The 20,511-nt window shown below is 39.4% G+C and overlaps 1 protein-coding gene across 5 annotated transcripts in view; it reads left to right on the forward strand.

Annotated features, from left to right (window-relative positions):
- The window catches only part of MEGF10 (multiple EGF like domains 10), a 157,503-nt gene that overhangs the window by 73,502 nt on the left and 63,490 nt on the right, over positions 1 to 20,511 (forward strand). For all 5 annotated transcript variants that reach the window (XM_057541529.1, XM_057541528.1, XM_057541527.1 and 2 more), the window contains one exon: positions 31 to 123. In XM_057541529.1, coding sequence (XP_057397512.1) covers positions 31 to 123 — 93 coding nt within the window. The remainder of the gene's footprint in view (positions 1 to 30; positions 124 to 20,511) is intronic.

Raw genomic sequence — 20,511 nt, forward strand, 5'->3', positions numbered from 1 at the left:
CCTTATTTGATTGATTTTTCTCTCTGACAGCCCATTGTGCTGATAAATGTGTCCATGGTCGCTGCATTGCTCCAAACACCTGTCAGTGTGAGCCTGGCTGGGGTGGGACCAACTGCTCCAGTGGTAAGTTTCCACCTGCTGTTGTCTGTCTCCGGATGTTTTTGCTGTATGGGCCTCTTGTCTGCAGATTACATGAGCCACAGGTTTCCCTCTTCATCCCAATACAGAACGTGGTGTAGATTCCCAATCCAACTGACGAATACTGTTTCTTTTAAATCTCTACATGTATTATACACAGAACTGTTATGAATAGAGTATAAAGAAAGGTACTTGGAAAGAAGATTTCAATCATCTGATTCTGGTACTTCTGTGAATATCAATGCATTTTCCAGGGTAGGGTCCAGAAGTTAGATTCCTTAACTCAGTAAGGCAGTTTTGGTAACACAGCTACTGTATTCCTGCGTCTGTTTTTACTTGTTTGTTTATCTAATATATTTTCTTGGTGATGAAAACTTACCGCTTGTTGGTTCTAAAGCAGAAGTAAAATTGATATTTTCAATGCTTAACATATTAATCTTTGAATTCTGAGGTGCAAATAATAAGTACTTGCTCAGATTACTGGGGAGAATTATTGGTAATAAATGAAAATTCATGAACATTTAGGTATTAAATCAATTCATAATATAGTATATAATTTTTCTCCATTATGTTAGAATTATAATTGTAAAATGATGGTGTTTTGGACTATAAGCAGATTGCATTTAAAATCCTGTATTCATTATTATGAGGATTAAATGATGGAATGTCATGTAATACAGTTGCTTTTCTAAATTTCACAGTTAAAACTTAGGTCTTCTGGCTAACTCCTTGCTGTGCGTGTAATTGTGCACTCTTCCTGTTCCTTTATACTTCGTTTTGCCTTGAAAAATGTGAGAAGGAATTGAAGTGCAACTAAATTGTAATGCATGAAACGTTTACATTTAGAGAAAGGGAAAAATAGTTTTAAAAATTAGCAGACTCTCGTGACAACACAACTTTGTCCTCCCTGCTACCAAAGAATTTTCTGAAACTAGTCCAAAAGAACTTCAAGCTATGTAGATAAGCTGGTTTTAAGAATTTTTACTTGCTTCCATTTGGAATTGGGGAGATTACTCTTTATCTTGTTAGAACTACTTGTTTTAGACTTGTGATCTCTTGATTGCCTCTAAAACAGCATCTTCAGGGGAGGTCCTTATGCTGTCTGTGCATAGAACATTCCGTGTGAAAGAGCCTTTTTATCGTGTCCTAAACAGGGAGTGTGTGTGTGTGTGTGTGTGTGTGTGTGTGTGTGCGTGCGCGCGCATGCGTGCATGCATCTTTCTGCCCCGACAGGCTCCCCATTCCAATGGGTAGCTGTCTTGCAAGGTTTTGTTAGCCTTCTGTTAGAGATCAGGAGGAGAGAGAGCACTTCGTTCACATGCCGTTGAGGCAAAATGTTTGGGATGTGGGATCTGGCTCATGTCCATTTTTCTGGCCGACTGACCTCAAATGCATTGTTGCTTTCATTGACTTTTCCAACTTAAAGATCAGTTGTGCCTACACATTTGGAAGAAAAATAACATTATTGTATAAACCATTGGGAAAGAGAAGAGTGGCTATATTCCTCATTTGAGAAATGAGATTTGTTACTAATTTCAGCATCAGAATACTGTGGAATAATTTTATTGCAGTCATACTTTGTCCCCTAAGAACTGCAGCCTACCTCAAACTGAGAGATCAGACTAAAGAGTGTGTAAACAAAACAAAAGGTCTAGATGGGTTTCAGACTCTCTAGAACTGATTTAAGCCTTCTAGAAAACAAATTGTTGCTTCATTTCGGAGTTGACTGACTTTTGAATGAAGCCTCTAGAATTCTGACAACACATGTTCTTTCAATCCTGGATGATGATACTGAGGTGACTTTTAGTTTATTCTCCACAGCTTATGTTTTGGCTTTATCATGAACAGAAGCATAAATAAATGTGGACAGATATCTGAAGGCTTTAAAGATGTTCTTAGAAAACATTTCTGACACCTTTTTTAAGCACCTAAGAAAATGCTATTCTGAGCCAGAGTGCTGAATTTTGTTACCTGGGTTTTGTCTATAGCTGTTACCCTAATATCACTCATTAGGAGGTGTGTAATTTAGTTACTCTTGGCCAGATAATTCTTGAAGCAAATGCACACTCTAGTAATCCACTAAGTAGCAGAGTTAAAATGGCCTAATTCCCAAGGATTTTTATCTCTCTGCCCCCTCCTCTCTGGTTATTGTTATGCATATATTTGATAATATATGTTAGATCCAGAAAATGATTGCTTTTTTAATGACACCAGTTCCTTGTATTAGTCAGGGTCCAATCAAGAGACAGAAACTGCAATAATTTTTTTGAGTAAACCTTTCATTTTGGAACAATTTTAGAAGAGTTACAAAGAGAGTTGACAGTTTCCATACACTTGCATCCAGTTTTTCCCTTAACATGTTAAGTTACCATTAGCTTGGCAAAACTAATTGCCAAAAGAAATTGACATGAATACACTACCAGTTAGTTCCTTACTAGTATATTACTACTAAACAAACTCTAGACTTTATTTGGATTTTATTATTTTTTCCATTAATGTCCTCTTTCTGTTCCAGGATCTAGTCCTGAGCACTGCACTGCATTTTCACATCTCCCCAGTCCCCTCTGGTCTGTGACAATTGCTCAGTCTTTGTTTTTCATAACCTTGACAACCTTGACGAGAACTGGTCAGATATCCTGCAGAATGTCCCCCAGTCTGTGTTTTCCTCATGACTAGACTAGGGGTACAGGTTATGAAAATACCACAGAGTTGAAGTGCCTGTCTCATTATATCGTATCAGGGGTATGATGATATTCACATGACAGCACTGATGGTGTCATCACTCGGTTAACCTTCATCATTTGGTGATGTGTAGTGTTTGCCAGGTTTCTCCACATAAAGTTACTATTTTTCCTTTTCCTTTTTCTCTGAGAATACGTCACTAAGTCTAGCCTACCCTCAAGGATGAAGGGTAGAAATTAAGCTCCATGGTTTTGAGGGGGAGAATATCTACATATGTTATCTGGACATATTCTATAAGGAAGATTTATTTATTCTCTCCCATTTAATCAATCATTTATTTATATCAGTGTGGACTTATATATAGTTACATGAGAAGTCAATATTATATTGTTTATTTTGTTGCTTAAATTGTTCCAGCTTTGGCAACTGGGAGTTCTTTTAGGTGGCTTCTGTGTCCTTTTCACACGCCATTGTCCTTTTGTTTGGTCGTTTTGTTTTGTTTGGTCTTTTGAGCAGTTCCTTACTTTCTGCTACTGTAGGATACTCCAAGCTCACTTTGTGTTTTTCCTGCTTCAGTCCTAGAATGAGCCATTGGAGAATGGTATTTAGAAACCAAGATCTGGGTGCTGGTGTGCTCGTTGCTCCTGGAACACATAGTAACTTGAGCAGGGAAAGTTTATTAAAAAGAATCATTAGCTATAACACAAATTTGGTGTAGAGATTGGCTAGTAGAAAGTAGATAACACTCAAAAGAATACAGGAATGGCAGAAATAAGGAGCATCCACTACTCCTAGGGCTGAGATAGAACACCCAAAGAGGAAGCCCCACTAACGGTGTGATGCAGACCTTGTTAGAGCACAGCCACAGCTCACTGAATGGCAGAGAGACTGCCATGGTACACCCCTAGTGAAACTTGCTGGAAATCTGCTTTCTGGAACTTGCTAGAAATCTGTTCTATAGGATGCTTGAGAAAGCTGTTCTGGAGAAGTGTTTTACCAGAAGCACTCTGCTACAAAAAAGCCCAAGGGGGAATGCCAGGGGAAGTTGCTGGCTGATGGGTGCTGCTGGCCACAGTGCACTGTAGGAGCTGGATGCTGAAGAAGCTGCCTGTGCTGGAGAAGCCACCCCCACTGTGCTGACAGGGCAGGGGCTGGGTGCTGGAAGAGCCACGGGCACTTCCGGAGTCAGTTGAGCTGGCACACTAGAACCATGATGGGCAACACCTTCCTCCTACAGAGTCTCTCCGGCACCCTACAGAAAATGCTTAACAGTCAGCCAGCTGGCAAAGGAAGAGTACTTAAAGGGCCCACATCCATTTTTGTAGATAAAAATGAAGGATAAATTTAGCCCTGAGAGACAGTAAAGTGATAACTGGTCCAGTCCACTCCTTTGTTTACTCAGCTCTTCTGTGCATCTTTCTACACACATTTGAATTCTTTTTTTTTTTAATGGAAATGCACCAGTGCACTTTTTTTTAAAAAATTAATTAATTAATTAATTTTGGGGGGCTGTGTTAGGTCTTCGTTTCAGTGCAAGGGCTTTCTCCAGTTGCGGCAAGCGGGGGCCACTCTTCATCGCGGTGCGCGGGCCTCTCACTATCACGGCCTTTTCTTGTTGCGGAGCACAGGCTCCAGACGCGCAGGCTCAGCAGTTGTGGCTCACGGGCCCAGTTGCTCCGCGGCATGTGGGATCCTCCCAGACCAGGGCCCGAACCCACATCCCCTGCATTGGCAGGCAGACTCTCAACCACTGCACCACCAGGGAAGCCCCATTTGAATTCTTGTACATCAACAAAACGACTCTGCATTTCCCTCTAATAAAATACAGCCTGACATCTTACAAGTTAAGATGTTCTCACTCTTTTCCCAGAATGAGGAGATGCAAGTCCTAACAGTCATGGTATCCATTGCTGGTTATATTAAGTTTTCCTGAAATTCAGATGAAGTACCACAGAATATTTTGCTACCTAGATACTAAAGTTATTTTCCAACAGCTTTTATTTTATATAAAATTAAATAAAAATACAAAGAGCAGAAAAAAAGAAAATAGCTTCTACAAATAAACACATAGATGTAGCAAGCAAAGAGATATGTTAAAAACTACTACAGGCCTCTTTTCTGTAATTAGTCACATGCTGTACTTGTATGTATGGCCTCCTGCTTCCCCATTTCATATTTCTCCCTCTCAGCCCAAACCTCAGCTACTTAGGGTTCTTCATCTGGAGGAGTGACTCAAACCTCCATTCCCGAAGGATCTGAATTCTCAGTTGTCCTGCCTTTTATTGGTTGTTGACACTTTCCATTAACCTTTACTACTGGTCATGGAAGTACCAAGAGGTGCCCCACAGAATCCCTTGGGTTCCAGACATAGTTCAGCTTTCTCCCGTTATGCAGCAGCAGCCCAATTTCCCTGTGATAATCAGGATCAATCATTCCAGCCAGAAGAGTAACTTGTTTTCATGGCTATCTCTCTGTATATTTTTTCCTTCCCAATATACATGGGAAATTAAGAGTCTGACAGTACCTTCACAAGCACAAATTTAAAAAGGCTTCCCTTGGAGATTTAGTATGACTGTTTACCTTGTCAGTGGATGGATGGATTCCTATATATGGTATACAGTCAGTGTTCCTGGGTCTCAATGTATTTTCTGTATGAAAAACCAGGTGTGTCAGAGAACTGAACATGGTCTGTTTGCTTGAAGTGAAATCATGATTTATTTGACTGACTTGGGCATATTACCTCTTTTTAGGTTTGATTAAATGATTTTTTTTAAAAAAAGTATGCATGTATTTTACTTCTATTGGCATCCTAAAGAATACCCTAGCCTGTGTGACATTATCTTAGCTCCACTTCTCTCTTTCCTCCTCTTTCCTGTTCTCTCTCTGTTCCTCCCCCATCAATATCTCTTGTCTGTTCATCAGTCCTGTATTTCTCTTCCTCCCTCACTGGATGATAAACAACTCCTGGAGGGCAGGGGCTGTGTATTATTAATGTCTTTAGCCTCCACTGTGCCTGGCATGTGATTGGAGAGCAGTAAATGTTTGTTTCATTTAATGAGATTGAATGTATGCTTCTGAGAAGGTCATTCATGTGTTCATAGTTTGAACTTTCATTGATTACTGTGTGCAAGGAACTGTGCTGGATGCTTCAGATAAAGAAACCAATGAGGAATAGTTGTTGGTCCCACAGAGCTCGCAGCCTGGAGAAAAGTAGTCAAACTTGTAAATGTCTTGTCCTGAGGAAGAGAACAGCCTCAGGAGAAGAGGTGGATTGAGGAAGCTAGAAATGGTGGTGGGTAAAGTAGTGAGAGGTTTTCTGGCTGGACTAGAAAGAAGGGCCTAATGTTGTGCTGGGGACAGAAAGCAGACTGCTGTGGGGTGAGGGGTGATGCAAAGATGCTAAAGCATAGACTCCTCTTCCAGAAACTTAACTGGGAAGTCAACAAGGAAGGGCAAAGAGATAGGGAGTTAGTAAAAGACAAATGTAGGCTCAAGAGAAAGTTTGGTGTTTGTTTGTTTGCTTTTGATTGTGTTTTAAGGTGAAAGAGGCTGAGAGGATGGTGAAAGAAAAGACAGAGTCTGGAGATTGAATTGAGAGGTCATTTAATCGAGGGAACACAGCTCCTGAGAAGACGGATGGGATCCTGACACTGATGGAAGGATTAGCGTGAAGTACTTCCCATTCCCAAAAAAACGAGGGAGGAAAGAGTGGCAGGCAGGATGTCGATAGGTTTCTGGGCTCAGGAGCTCACGGGCAGTGGGGAGGAGGATCTGAGTGAGTTCATATTTGATGACCTTTCTTCTCTTGGTAAACTGGGGAAGAGATTATCTGCTGATATCAGGGGGAGCAGAAGTTGGGCACGTTGATAATGATGATGACAGCAATAGTTCTCCTCTATTGAGCGCTTAGTATGTGCCAAGCATCTTTGTAAGAGCTTTATGGCTTTACAGGAACTATCTCATTTAATGCTCAACAGATGAGATTGTTACAATTCTTGTTCCTATTATACAGATGAGAAAATGGAGGCACAGAAAAATTAAGTGTCTTGCCTAAGTTTATACTTCTGGTAAATAGTGGAACCAGACTTGCATCTCATTCACAGCCGGTAATTTTAATAAGGATCTGGTGCCTCCTGGAGCTGGAAAGGAGATTTGGTGAAAGTGACAAAGGTCAGTGAATGAGAGCAGGAGGCAGGACTGATACCACCAGACAAAATAGCAAAACAAAATTTCCTGAGAGGTGTTGAGGGCACACTAACATGTCATTTAAAAGGACACCAATTTGGTTGGATGCGTTTGTAATTTCCTCATTTGTAACATTAAGAATGTTGGGCCAGATTATATTTACGATCCCTTTCAAACCTATGATTCTATGTGTGATTTACTCTCATAAATATGTGTCTGCAATCCCCGAGATCTTTCTTTGTTTTGGAAACCCTTTAAACCTTTTGTATGAGTAGCAATGATACATTTGTTCTCTCAACCCATATAATTCTATTTATGATTTTCTAAAGGTCTATAGAGAGATTTATTTCTCCTCTGGCTACAGGGCGCATCCAAAAACACATGGAGGGTCCTAAATCAGCCAGCAGCCAGCAAATAGTTTTCAAATGCTTGTTCGCTAGGCTTTTGACATTAGTACCAATTAGAAACAAAAAATGGAAATTAATTTTGGTCTAGAAAATCCAAACTGGGGTTTATTTAGTCACCAATAGCATTTCTGGTTAAATGTACTTTGAAGTAGTGAAAACATGCCTAGGAGGCCAGACTAGCTCAAACATTTTCAGATACAACATTAAGAATACTGATAACCTTTCAGATAAAGCAAGCACGCTGTGCTGCTCAGAATAAGTAATAAGAATTTGCCTGCAGGATCTTCGAATGGGGGAATCCATTTGAAGGGTATTACAAGCCAGAAATTGTAAGGCACAAAAAGCTGACTTGTTCGCCAGCAAAGTCTGCTGTAAAGGTCTATTGACTGGATACAATAGAGGATCGATGTTGTCTGGGGAGAGAAGTCACCGGAGCCCAGTCCTCGCGGCAAGTCGTTAACATACCCATCACCCTGTCAGAACTACTTTAGAAATCAGGTTGATGGAGCAGCAGAATAAGAGTGGATCATTTGGGTTCACTGGCATGGGGGCCGGACACTGATGACAGGTGGGGAGGACTGAGCTCGGGATGAATGGTTCATCGGAACTGCCCGAAAGCTATTTCACTGATGGACTGCCCGAGTATCTTGATAGAGGTCACACACGGAAACAGCTGATTTTGCCTTTGTGAAGGAGTCTGAAACCTGGGCTTCTGTTGGTTACTCTCTGGAGGGGCAGACAATCTCCTCCACCTCCACCCACCCAACTCCCTGTTGGAACTGAATGACAGTAGACTTAGTGCCTCTCCATTCTGTGCTGTGTCTATGCCTCACTTTCCTTAGCTTAAAATAAGGTTCAAAGTATCTATGTCATATGCTTGTGAGAATTAAATGACACAATACCTGCTGAGTACTCAGCACTCAGCACTGTGCCTGGTGGCATGATAATGGCTCAGTAAATGGTACTTACTTACAATTCCTTGTGTGACAACTGTGCCTTCCACCAGACTTCGCATCAGACCGGTCTGTGGACTGGAGAATGGATGGAGGGGCTCTTTGTGGACATGTCGTTTCGCCCAGCAGGCCACACCCTTCTTGAGCAGGAGCCTCTCTTTGTCCACAGTTGCTTGCCAGGAGGCTCCCCAGACAGAGTCCTGGTGCAGTTTTTTGCATTATCTCCGACCTCTGACCATTAATGTCCTTACCAGATGAATTCACGTCTGGTTCATATTGCTCGGGGCGCAGTGAGAACACTATAGATGTTTATGTTACTTGCGCTAGTTGGTTCACATGCTGTAAAGACAAGGCTGGGCTGTCATTTTATTTAACTCCACACACATCATTTATTGATATTTTTTCCTTTTTTTTTTTTTTAATTTTGTGTCATCTCCCTCTACATCTGTTTGTCAGAAAATCTTGGTTCAACCTCAAAATATAAGATAATCTAACCTTTTCCTACTCTCTACTCCTGCCACTCAAATCCAAGCCACCGTCCTCTCTTAATTGGTGATCACAGTAGTCTCCCTGCTGTTGCATCTACTTGAGCCCCACTCCAGTCAGTTCTCTGTATTGAGACCAGAGTGATCTTGTAAAAATGCACTTCAGAGCATACTGCTCCCCTTCCCCAAACTCCCCAGTATTTCCCATTATAGTTAGAATAAACGCCAAAGCCCTGACGTGACCCACCAAGCCCTGTTTGATCCGTCCCTCCCTACCTTCCTGGCCCCTTCTCATCCCACTGCTCTCCCAGGGTACCACACTGCTCAGCCTCTGCCTACCTTTCTTGGAACACAGTAGCTTCATTTCTGCCTCTGCACTTGGTATTTCCTACGCCTAGAATGCTCTCCTCCCTGGAACTTTATGTGGCTGGCTTCTAATTTAGGTCAACGAACTTTCAATCTAAGTGTTACCACCAGGAGAGGCTTTCCCTGACTACATAAAGAATATTCTCCCATAACTATCTATTACGTCATCTTTTTAACGTTTTTTTATGGCACTATTTGAAAATACTTCATTTGTTTTTTTGTTAGTTTGTTTGGTTTTGTTTTTTTGTCTGTGTTCCCCTCCAGGATAGAAGGCCCATAGAAACGTGAATTTCGTCTGTTTTAGTCACTGCTTCCTAGCTAATTTATTCACCTAATGTCTAGCACAGTGCTGGGCACCCAGTGATTCTCAATAAATATTTGTGGAAAGAAGGAATGAAGGCATAAATGTTCCAGGAGCAGTAATGGATATAAACATGAGATATGAGAGATGAAAGACTCTGCCTCTTCTTTCAAATGCTTTCAGTTTAATAGAGGGATTGGAAGTCCATCTACAAATATATAGGCAAAGCATCTGGAGAAGTCAAGGAGGACGTGGTCAAAGGTCTTCTAGAGAAAGGGCATGACCTGAAGTCCTTCCTTCAGTGGCCTTAAGGGAGCTCAGGCTCCAGTGGCTTCAGGATCCACCTTGGCTGTGTGCAATGCAGGCTCATTCATCCTTGGTGAATTCCCATAAACTAGCAGCTGCAGTGAGATTGTAGAAGCCAGGCAAGATGAACTAGGTGTCGTTTCCATAAACTTTGAAGAACTTGTGTACGTAGAGAGCTCCTCACCCTCAAAAGAGGAAGGGTTTTACCTTACCTGTAAAATCAAGGAGACTAATACCTGATTTTAGTAAAGCCATGTACATTTCCTCTCATAAGGTTATGCTGTTAATTGGCTAAAATTAAGTGCTCTGGTTTAACATATAGTCCGGTATCTTTCATGACTATATCTAATTTCTTATTGTTTGTGATTGTGTCAAAGAATTTTTTTAAATACTTGAAAACTTCCTCAGGGCAGATGAGAAAAAAAACCGTTTTTTCCTTCTTTGGTCAAAATATCTTCTAATTCATAGACAACCGAGTTGACTTTAAAAAGTTTGAATATTTGTACATATATGTTAGAGCAAAGTAATCATGTTTGACATGTGTAAATTAATAAAGTATAGAAAGTAATAAAACAATAACATTTATACTACTTATAAAGACTGTTTCAATAGGGTAAGTAGTAGAGGTTATAAGTGCCCTGCCTCTGGGCCATAAATGGTGTCTTAAAATTCTGTGAAAACCTAATGGTTTTACTACTCACTACTCTTGCACAAAATGAGTGGAAGTAACTTCCAAAGAAAGTTTAAATTTTAATGGAATTGATTTGAACTTGATATTAGTATATAGCTGTGAATTTTTGTTCATGTATTAAAGAAAAGCCCCTTTATCCTTACAAATAAAAATAGCCTCATGTTGTAAAATTAGTATTACACAAACCAGATTTATCCATGCTGTAAATTAGTTCTTAGAATAATTAGACTGCATCAAAGTTAAACAGTTCTTTAAGACACCATAAGCAAAGTTAAAAGAGAAAGAAGAGAATGGAGAAAGATTTCTGCAACGTATAAAACAAATGATTAGTATATAGGATATGTAAAGAACTCCCACAAATCAATAAGGAAAAAACCCCCTCAACTTTAGATTAGGCAAAGGATACAATAAGGTAATTCAAGGCAAGGAAACCTGATTGGCTAATAAGCATATGAAAATATTTATCTTCGTAATAACTGAGGAAGTGCATAATGAAGGAACACGATGTCATTTTTCACCATCTGATTGGCAAACGTCTAGAAGTCTGACAATATCAAGTGTTAATGAAGATGTGAAAGGAAGCTTGCACACACTGCTCTCAGGAGGGTAAATTGGCAGAGTAACTTTGGAGAACAGTTTGGCTGTCTCTAGAATAAAATGTTGATTTGTGTACACCATAGGATTAGGTAATTTTATTTTTACTTCTTTATAATCTGTCTGTATACCTTGGAGAAACCTTTGCATACATGTATAGGGGATATAATCTTTGCATCTTTGTAACAGTGAAAATTTGGAGACAAGTAAAAATGGCCTTGAATATGAGAAAAGATAGATTTATTGGAGGTTGTTAATACAGTGTAATGCTGTGTAGCCATTCATTCCTATAAATTTCTATGTAGTAATACACTGCATTAAAAGATGTGTCAACATTAGTGAATCTCAATGTCGTAATATTGGGTGAAAACAAGATACACAGTGATATAAACATTTTAATAGAAAACTAATAAATTCATAAAATTTATGCAATATATTATTATTAATATATTAATAATATATTAATACATGCAATATATAATTTTTGGGCACACAAGCAGACTAGAATGATACACATTAAAATCATGACAGTGGGGACTTCCCAGGTGCCACAGTGGTTAAGAATCTGCCTGCCAATGCAGGGGACACGGGTTCGAGCCCTAGTCCGGGAAGATCCCACATGCCGCAGAACAACTAAGCCCGTGTGCCACAACTACTGAGCCTGAGCTCTAGAGCCCGCGAGACACAACTACTGAAACTCACATGCCTAGAGCCAGTGCTCTGCAACAAAGAGAAGCCACTGCAATGAGAAGCCCACGCACTACAACAAAGGGTTGCCCCCGCTCACCGCAACTACAGAAAGCCCACGCGCAGCAACAAAGACCCAACGCAGACCAAAATAAATAAATAAATTTTTTTATTAAAAAAAAAAATCATGACTGTGGTTCCCTCTGAGGAAGGAGTAGGGAAAGAACTGAAAACCAGGTACAAAGGAGATAAGGGACTTTAACTGTAATGTGTTATTTCTTGCATTAAATGATGAAGCAAATGTGATGCAATGGTCACAACAGTTAATTCTAGGTTGTGAGAACGTGGACCTTTGCTATAGTAGTACTTGTCTTCTGTGATTAAATTTTTTTTTTACTCAAGAAAACTTAAATTTTTCAGACCATCCTGTTAGCATTGAGGGTTTGGGACCTGATTTTCCTTACTGTTGGGTTTTAAGCAAATCATTTAAGGCTTCCGCCTTTTGGCCTTTCACATCCAGGATGAAGATAATAAGTACTTGCACAGTGGTGGTCCTGAGTACGTATCCTTCAGTGCTCACCTCCAGCCCACCTCTTCTGGAAGCCTTCTCCCCTCCCTGCTCTCCTCTGCCCAGAGGCGCAGTGGGTGTAAGTCCTCTGTGTTCGAGTGTCCTGTGCACTGCAAGGCTTAGCACATTCTTTTCTGATAAGTCTCACTGTCGGCCAGTCTCTTCCAGTAGACAAAGAAATCTTAGCTATAAGACAGGTCTTAGGGAGGAGCAATAGTAAGTACTCAACAAACAGAACTTAGTAACCATAGAAGCTGCGTTGTACATTTTTAATGCAAGAATAAATGAGCAAAAGAGCAAAAATATGGCAAGACTTTATAAAGCAAAGTATCCCGTAATGGCTCCCAAGGTCGTTGTTATTCTTTTGACTTCAGTGAATAAATGTAATCCCCCCAAATCCCTTACTTAATCCCAGCCTACAATTTATATCCTTGAGATTTCCCTCCACTGTGAATAGAGTCATCAATGTGCTCTCGTTGAGAGATATCAACATTTACATTTAGAAACATTAAAGAATAAACATTTCACACCCTTTTTTCTGGTTCATAATTTGGGATAAGCATGCACTGATGTTATAAAATGACAGTTCATGCTTCGAAAATTCATTTAATAAACATTTTTTAAAGAAGAAGAATAAAGGTTCTCTCTCAGCCACTGAATAATATTAATATAAACAGCACTGGGTAGTTGTCCATAGTGATTGCTGGCACCCTGTCAGCTCTCCAGCCGGCTTTTTGACATGTGAAGGACATGAGGTTTTAGTGCTTTCAGAGGATCTGGAAAATACATTTTTATTGTTCTTCTTCATGGATGGAGAAGCTTTACAAACTTGTTTTATTTTTAAAGCACTTGATGTTTTGAAAGAGGATCTTTTCTTCTACATTAACAAAGGGAATGACACACCATAGCCTTGTTAGCCGGAGGCACAAGGAATGAAATCACAGGGAGATAAAAGACCCTGAGGGAACCAAGGCTTGGGAAGAAAATGTGTATATTTCAGGAAGAATCATGTTTTTCTATCCTTTGAGACAGCAGAAAATTATTTTGGTCTCTTTTGAAAGCCACACACTCTGTAGAGATATTTTCTTGAAAGTGACTTATTTGTGCTTTGTCTATATATGAGAATATGAAGGGCTGAATTTTCTTTCCTATTAAATTCTCTCATAATCACAGATTTTCCTACATTTAAAGTCAATGGAGAACATCACGGTCAAACTCCATGTAAAAATATATTTTTAAGTCTGTATAGCTGACTGATGTAACCTAATAGATGCTTGACATTTAGATGTTAAGGGCACTTACAGTCTTAGTTACTTCAAACAACAACCCTGGTGAGGGTAGTTATGTATTATAAACTGATGTCACTTTCCCTATGATAAACATGAGTTCCAAGATTCAACACATTATCCCTTTGTAAATATCTGGTGGAGATGTATCCACAAAGTTCTTGAACCCCATATAGTTCTACAGTTTTACCTCTTCGATCCCAGAGGTGTTAAACCAAGATAAAACAAAAACAAAAAAACGGACTACTCAGTTCATCTAAGGTTTCTTTATACCAAACACAAGCACACAGAATTGGGCCCTTTTGGTTTTCGCTGTAATTCAGAACCAATTGCTTTAAAAAAAAGCATCTTATACTTCAAAATGTGTTTCAAGGCTGTTTCTGTGGTCTTGGTGGGTGTATATAAGCTGGGGAAAAATCAAGTCCTGGAATTGATGCCTTCTAATATGGCAGGATTCTTTAGATTTTATTTATGACCATCTACTTCTTTATGCTAAGGGGAGGATTATTAAGAAGTTCACATGTTTGTTTCTAAGTTTCTCCTTTTATATTTCTGGGCTCCATGTATGAGCCTACACCTCTGAACACGTTAATCATCAGCAAGTGAGAAATTTCTAAATCCAGTTTTTAATTAACAATTAAGAATAGGATGTAAATTAACGCTGGTTTTCATCCCAGGCCTGAGCTTTTTCCAATTGGCTTTATAAAAATGGATGAAAAGGGTGATACATCAGGGTTTGTTTTTACTTTATGGAGTTACTGGGCAGTTTGTTTTTGGAATTCACATTGTGAGAACCAAGTTGTCCTTTTTGGCATGAATGATTCATGCAAGACAAACAAATAATGCAAACCACCGACAGGCCTGTTATTCCAGCCTCATATACAGCTGGAGGATGTTTTTCTAGGGGTGGGACGCTCCACTGTGCCAACCACGGAATAAAATTTCTGCTGCTACCAGATCTGTGCTGTGTCACACATAGCAACAAGTACTTTTGATGTAATTAGTACATTTCACCATCCCCATTTTACAAAAAGAAAATTAAGTATAATAAAGGTCAGGGACTTGCTCAAGTTTCCATTCCTATGAAGTTGCAGTGTCCCTGCTAAGGTCCAGGCCTGTCTAATGCTAAGTAATCGTACCCATTTCTTGAGCCAGCTAGTGATTGATGAATTTTGTAACAAGGTGAATTTGATGGTAACCGTCACTTCTTTATCTAAGGGAAAAATGATTTCATCCTTTTTTTTTTTTTTCTGCTGAGGGAGTCCTTTGGATGAGACAATGTATTAATGTGCCCTTGTTCTTTCCTCTGGAGTATCTCTCCATTTGGCATTTCTCTGTATCTCTAATTGTTCTCCTTTCTTTTTTCTTGGTCTACACAAAAACAAGAGATTTACTAAACCATCTCTCATTTGTTCAAAGATTTTTCCTAATGCCTTGTTTTTGTCAATACATACATGGCTATGGACATGTTGGAACATTTCTTATCAAACCATTCTGATGAACCTGCTACTAACACTTTGAAGCCTAGTAACTGTCATTTTAGGCAAACAAGTATTACTTCTCAAATATCTGTGACACTTTTGTCCCAGAGGGTTCCCCTTTGAAAAGCAGGCAGAAGCCAGTAATGAGCACTGATATCAGATCCGGTAATTGATGAGCATTGCTCGCTTGGGATGGTCCACAGGGTGTGTGGAAGAGTGCAGATACGGAAGCATTGATGGGTTTGGGTTGAACCCTTGCTTTTGCCACCTGAATGCTAAGTGACTGAGCAAATTATCATCTGAGTCCATTTTCCACATGAAATGTTGAAGTAATTATACCCATCTCATCGAGTTATTGTGAGGTTAAAATAAAGTAGCTGCATAATGCTGACACATGTTCAAAACTCAGTGTGTCTTGGAACCTATTCTCTCTCTCCCTGTCCTTTGCATGGAAAACTGGACTGCTTGAAGTGAATTAGGAGAGGAGGATATACCTAGAATTGCGATGATGGTTTTAAGGTTTCTCTGCTTGTCCTAGTTATCCTGCTCTGCGTGCACAGTCACTTTCTTTCACTCACCAAATATATATTGAGAGCCAGCCATGTGCCAGGTACTATGCAGGCCTAGTTTTCAGGTTAGTGTACTCCTTAGCAGGCCACTAATGGCATCAGTACTGTTTTCACAGTGAGTTCACTGCCCTTTCTGTTTGCATAGAATCATTTTCAACTTACAGAAGCTCTTCAGATTTAACCATCTCCTTAATTTTATTTTCTCTTTGAGAAACGCCCTATGTTCTCACTGAGATAATTTCCTATCTTCAGTGCCCCTGAATATTGAGTCACTGGCTGACCCCATAGGCTCGCTCAGTGAAAGGTCTTATCATTGGCTGCTCCGCCTTAACGGATCATATTAGATGAAAAACATAATTGTGGGATATTATGTTTAACCAAAATACGTAATTTCACTACTTAAGGAGCAGAATGGACTTGTGAAAAGTGCTTGGACTTTTGTTTGCAGACAACCTTGGGTTTAAGTACTGATACCACAGTCTGGTGTTCTGTTGGACATTTTACCTAGATGTTTTCATCCTAAATATCCTCCACGTGCTGAAGGTGATAATGACACCCACCTTGTCAGTGCTGTGAGGACTGGAGAGAGGTGTGTAAAGCGTGGAGTACAGAACATAGCACAGTACAAATGCTCAGCAGATTGAACTGTTTAAAAATGTAACTTTTTGCTTGCTTTTCTCCTCCTGCCAAAAGGATACATTCAATTGCAGAAAATTTAGAAAATCTAGTTAATTTACATGAATAAAAAAAAATCACGCACAGTTTTAAGACCCAGAGTTACCCAGTGGTCCCATTGGCCCACAGAGTCTTTCAATATCTGTCTCTCTGTCTGTGTCTTTCTCATTCTCCCTCTTCTCCTCCCTTCCCCACATATTAGGTTCAACCATATACAGTTGCTGATATTAGGCCATTTTTGACCTAAGTTAATGACAATTTCATCTAGTTTATTCTAATCTGTTGCTAAAATTGGATCATGTGCTACATATTTTTAATCTACTTTTTACAGTTACAATATTGTAAACATCTTTCAAGTTCATTAAATATTCTTCTATAATTTCACTTTTAATTGATGCATGGTATTCCGTTGTATGATTATACCAAAATTTTTTTCACCAGTCCTTTATTGCTAGAAAATTAGGTTGTTTCTAATTTTTTTGTTGTTATAAACAGTGCTGGGATAAGCATCCTTAAAGCTTGGGAGGGGGTAGAATATAGTGGTTTAGAATCCAAAGTGAAGACGGGAGGTCTGTTCTTCACCCCTTTTTGCCTGTGTAACTTTAAGCACGTCACCTGGATCTCAGTTTCTTCTTCTATAAAATAGGGGTAACTGCAGTCCCTGCTTCACAGGGACACTGTGGTCATTCATCTATTTCAGGTGCTTAGAACAATGTCTGTGGGCACAATGTAAGTATTACTAATTGTCTTTACACGCTTATGTTTGTTTCTTTTGGAAAAATCCCCAAAGAGGAATTTATGAGTAAAGGGCTTTTGATATACTTTCCCAGACTAATCTCTAAACTAGATGTGGTATCTGCTATCCCATAATAGTGCATAAGAATGCTGATTTTCCCAAAAAGGGAGAGATAATCATCCTCACTGTAAGTATCAGTCTCATCATTATTATTACACTACTTCATGACTCAGTTGCACAGTTTTTCACCGCTTAATATCTCTGAGTAAGAATGCTTCTCACCATCATTGTCAGCCAGGTGACTGCCAGGACATGATTGTATGAAACCTTCTGTTGATAACTGCTAAGATCTAGAAGGGTGTCCGCGTGTCTTAACACCTATGAAATTCAATTTTATTTGAGAGATATGAGACAAGGCAAACATATATAAAAACTGTGATCTAAGTGCAAAGTGAGTGTCATGGAAAATATATATTGCCTTTTTCAGAGAGCATCTCAGATTGGGTTGTAAAATGTACCTGAAGCACAGAGGTTTCTGAGCTGAGCTTGGCAGACTGGGGAGGACTGATGGAGGGAGAGGACATGTCTAACATCTCTTCTTCTCTGCTTATTTCTATACTTCTTTTTGTTGTGCACACAGCTAAGAAAGATGACAGTGGCCATGATACAATAATGTAGAAGCCCAAGAGGGCATTCATGGATGTTTGTCATGTGAAAGGCTTTTGGCCATTGCATGCATCATTTTTCTGAATGTAGTACCCCTGCAACCTCCCTCTCCTTGCAGTCCCCCTTTTTCCTATGTACAAATCCTCTGCCCTTTACCTAAACATGGCACCCTCTGCCTTTAGGTCTTCGCTTAGACATCATTTTATCAGGGAAGGCTTTCCCGACTCACCAACACTGGTTAAGTGTCATCCCTGTGTTTTCCGTTGTACCCAGTCCATATCCTTACCTCACTACCTGTCACAGGTTATTCTCTTGCCTAGTAACTTGACGCCTTGCCATTAAACTGTAAGCTTGTAGAAGCATGAGCTTTATTGTTCTTGTTTGAAGTCAAGGCCTGGTACCATGGCTGGCACAAGGCAGGTACTTAAGAGATATCACTTGAGTGAATTTCAGCCCCCAGCCCCTGAACATAACCTGTGGTTACAGATGTCATTGGAAGTGACAGCCATTAGAGCTCCAGGGTGAGTCCATTGTCTTGAGAGGAGCCAGTGCTCTGCTAAGCTGTCCCTAAGAGCTGTAGCATGGCCTGTATACTCCTGACATTACACAGTAGTTTAAAATCCCTTTTATTCCCAACTTATTATGAGAGCTTCTTAGAGCAAGCTGTCTGTGCTGAGACCCTCGTTAAGCTGTCTCCTGAAACATCTGCATGATTCTGGGCACATGGCCTCTGATAGCCCATTCCTAGCTGTTCGCACAATAAGAACTGAAACCAGAAGCTGAAAAGGAGGCATCACTTCCTTATTAGCCTCTGGGTTCTTTTCAATTTAATCTGAAACAAAATTTTGTTCATTTACCTTTTCCTATTAGGGTATTCAAGTTATTTCCATGTTAACTACATTTTTTAAAAAAATTTATTTTATTGAAGTATAGTTGATTTACAATGTTGTGTTAATTTCTGCTGTACAGCAAAGTGATTCAGTTATACATATTACATTTTTTAAAAAAGTTGTCAGTGGGAGTAATCAACCCAGTCCCTTTTTCTTGAGGAGTAAAATACTTGCCCCTTGAAATTTGAGTGAGGTGTTAACTAAAAGATGTCAGATGATTTGGGTTCAGACTCTCTCCAAACTGTCTTTCTAAATACAGTACTTGAATTCAGGATAATTGGTCAAGCTTGGCACTAAATGTAAGGAACAAATTCTCCCTCTTGTACTAGACAGTCAACATACTCTTGTATTTGTAGTAATCAGAGAAGAAAGCTGGCTTTTGTGCAATAAACTGTGTAACTCACTAGTATGCATTTAAAAGTGGATATGTTGAAGCAGTTAAATATGACAAATGAAGAAAGGAAAGGAAGTCACATTGATGGCTACATTCAAGCCAGGCTTCTGTATCTTACTTGTCCTACTTCCTGTCTATTTGTCTGTAGACTTCTGTATGTGGATTTTCTTCCCAGTAGAGTCCATGTTGGTGTTTAGTATTCACATTGTGAGGCCCATGTATCAGTGGCTTTTTAGAGAAATACAACCCCAAGGGGAGAAGCTGTCACTTCAAAGCATGCCACAGTGCTTAGATATAGGCAGGAAATTAACCATGTCGGCATGATAATATTTCTTTAAAAGCCTGAAACCCTTTCTTTAATGCTGATAGTTATCAATGTCTGGTATAAACTTGTTTCTACCATGAGGAGATATCTTAAGGGATTTTTTTGTTTTTGTTTTTATCTAATCCCAAGAAAATAGAACTGGTCTCTGCATGACTGCTCTGCTGGGAGAGAAGCTGTTGAATGGGATGTACAAATAAATGGGTTATGAGGGAGAGGAGAGACCAGTTCTGTCCCCTCAATACCTGAATTCTTCCTGCCACTCTCCTCTTGTTGTAAAATATACTCTATAAAACATATGTGCTCCAGCTCACTCTTACCCCAATATCACAGTGAGGGAAAAGAACTCTAAGTCATCATGATGTTTTTTTTAATGCTTTCGACATGATCTTGATGTCCTTATCAAGGTAATTTTATTACCTACATTGTTTTTCTGTGTCAATCAATTAATCCCCCATTATACATAAGGAAAAATGGATCTTTAATTTAGCATCTGAGGCTCCCGGAAGTTGAGAGGGATATGGACATTCTGGAGAGGATTCAGCAAAGAAAATGAGTGAAATAGAATAAACTTTTAAAAATACATAAAAGTATTGAGGTTGTAGTATTTAGTATAGCAAAGAGCAGTGTCAAGGATGTATTCATGTTTAAGGAATAAAATCATTTACAATATAGAGAACAGTGATGTACAGGATTGACTATACTATTAAGAGGAGGGGGGGATCAAGTTATAGGATAATGGGTTTGGCTTACATGGAATGAAGATTTTCCGTACTCTTAGGATTGATGAACCAGGGAACAAGTTACAAAGGACTATGTAATTTACCTTGGGGGACGTTCAAAACAGGACAGATTCTTCTCCAACTGGGATAGCCGAGAGGGCTTAAAGGAACATACCATGTAATTTTTTTTTTTTTTAAGAATAAATCTTAGATTGAAAGAATTAAAATTGAAAAAAAAACCCCAACTTTGTCCATATCCATAGGCAATAAAAGAAACTACTCATATGAATAACAATTAGGCTGAAATCTCATCTTGGAACTACCACTTAATCTTATTTTGTGAAAGAATATTGTGAGTTCTTCGGTAATTGCTTTCTTGATCTGCTTTAGGTTCGATAATTCTCTTC

Source organism: Balaenoptera acutorostrata, chromosome 2 (assembly GCF_949987535.1).
Source record: "Balaenoptera acutorostrata chromosome 2, mBalAcu1.1, whole genome shotgun sequence".
NCBI classification, from domain to species: Eukaryota; Metazoa; Chordata; class Mammalia; order Artiodactyla; family Balaenopteridae; genus Balaenoptera; species Balaenoptera acutorostrata.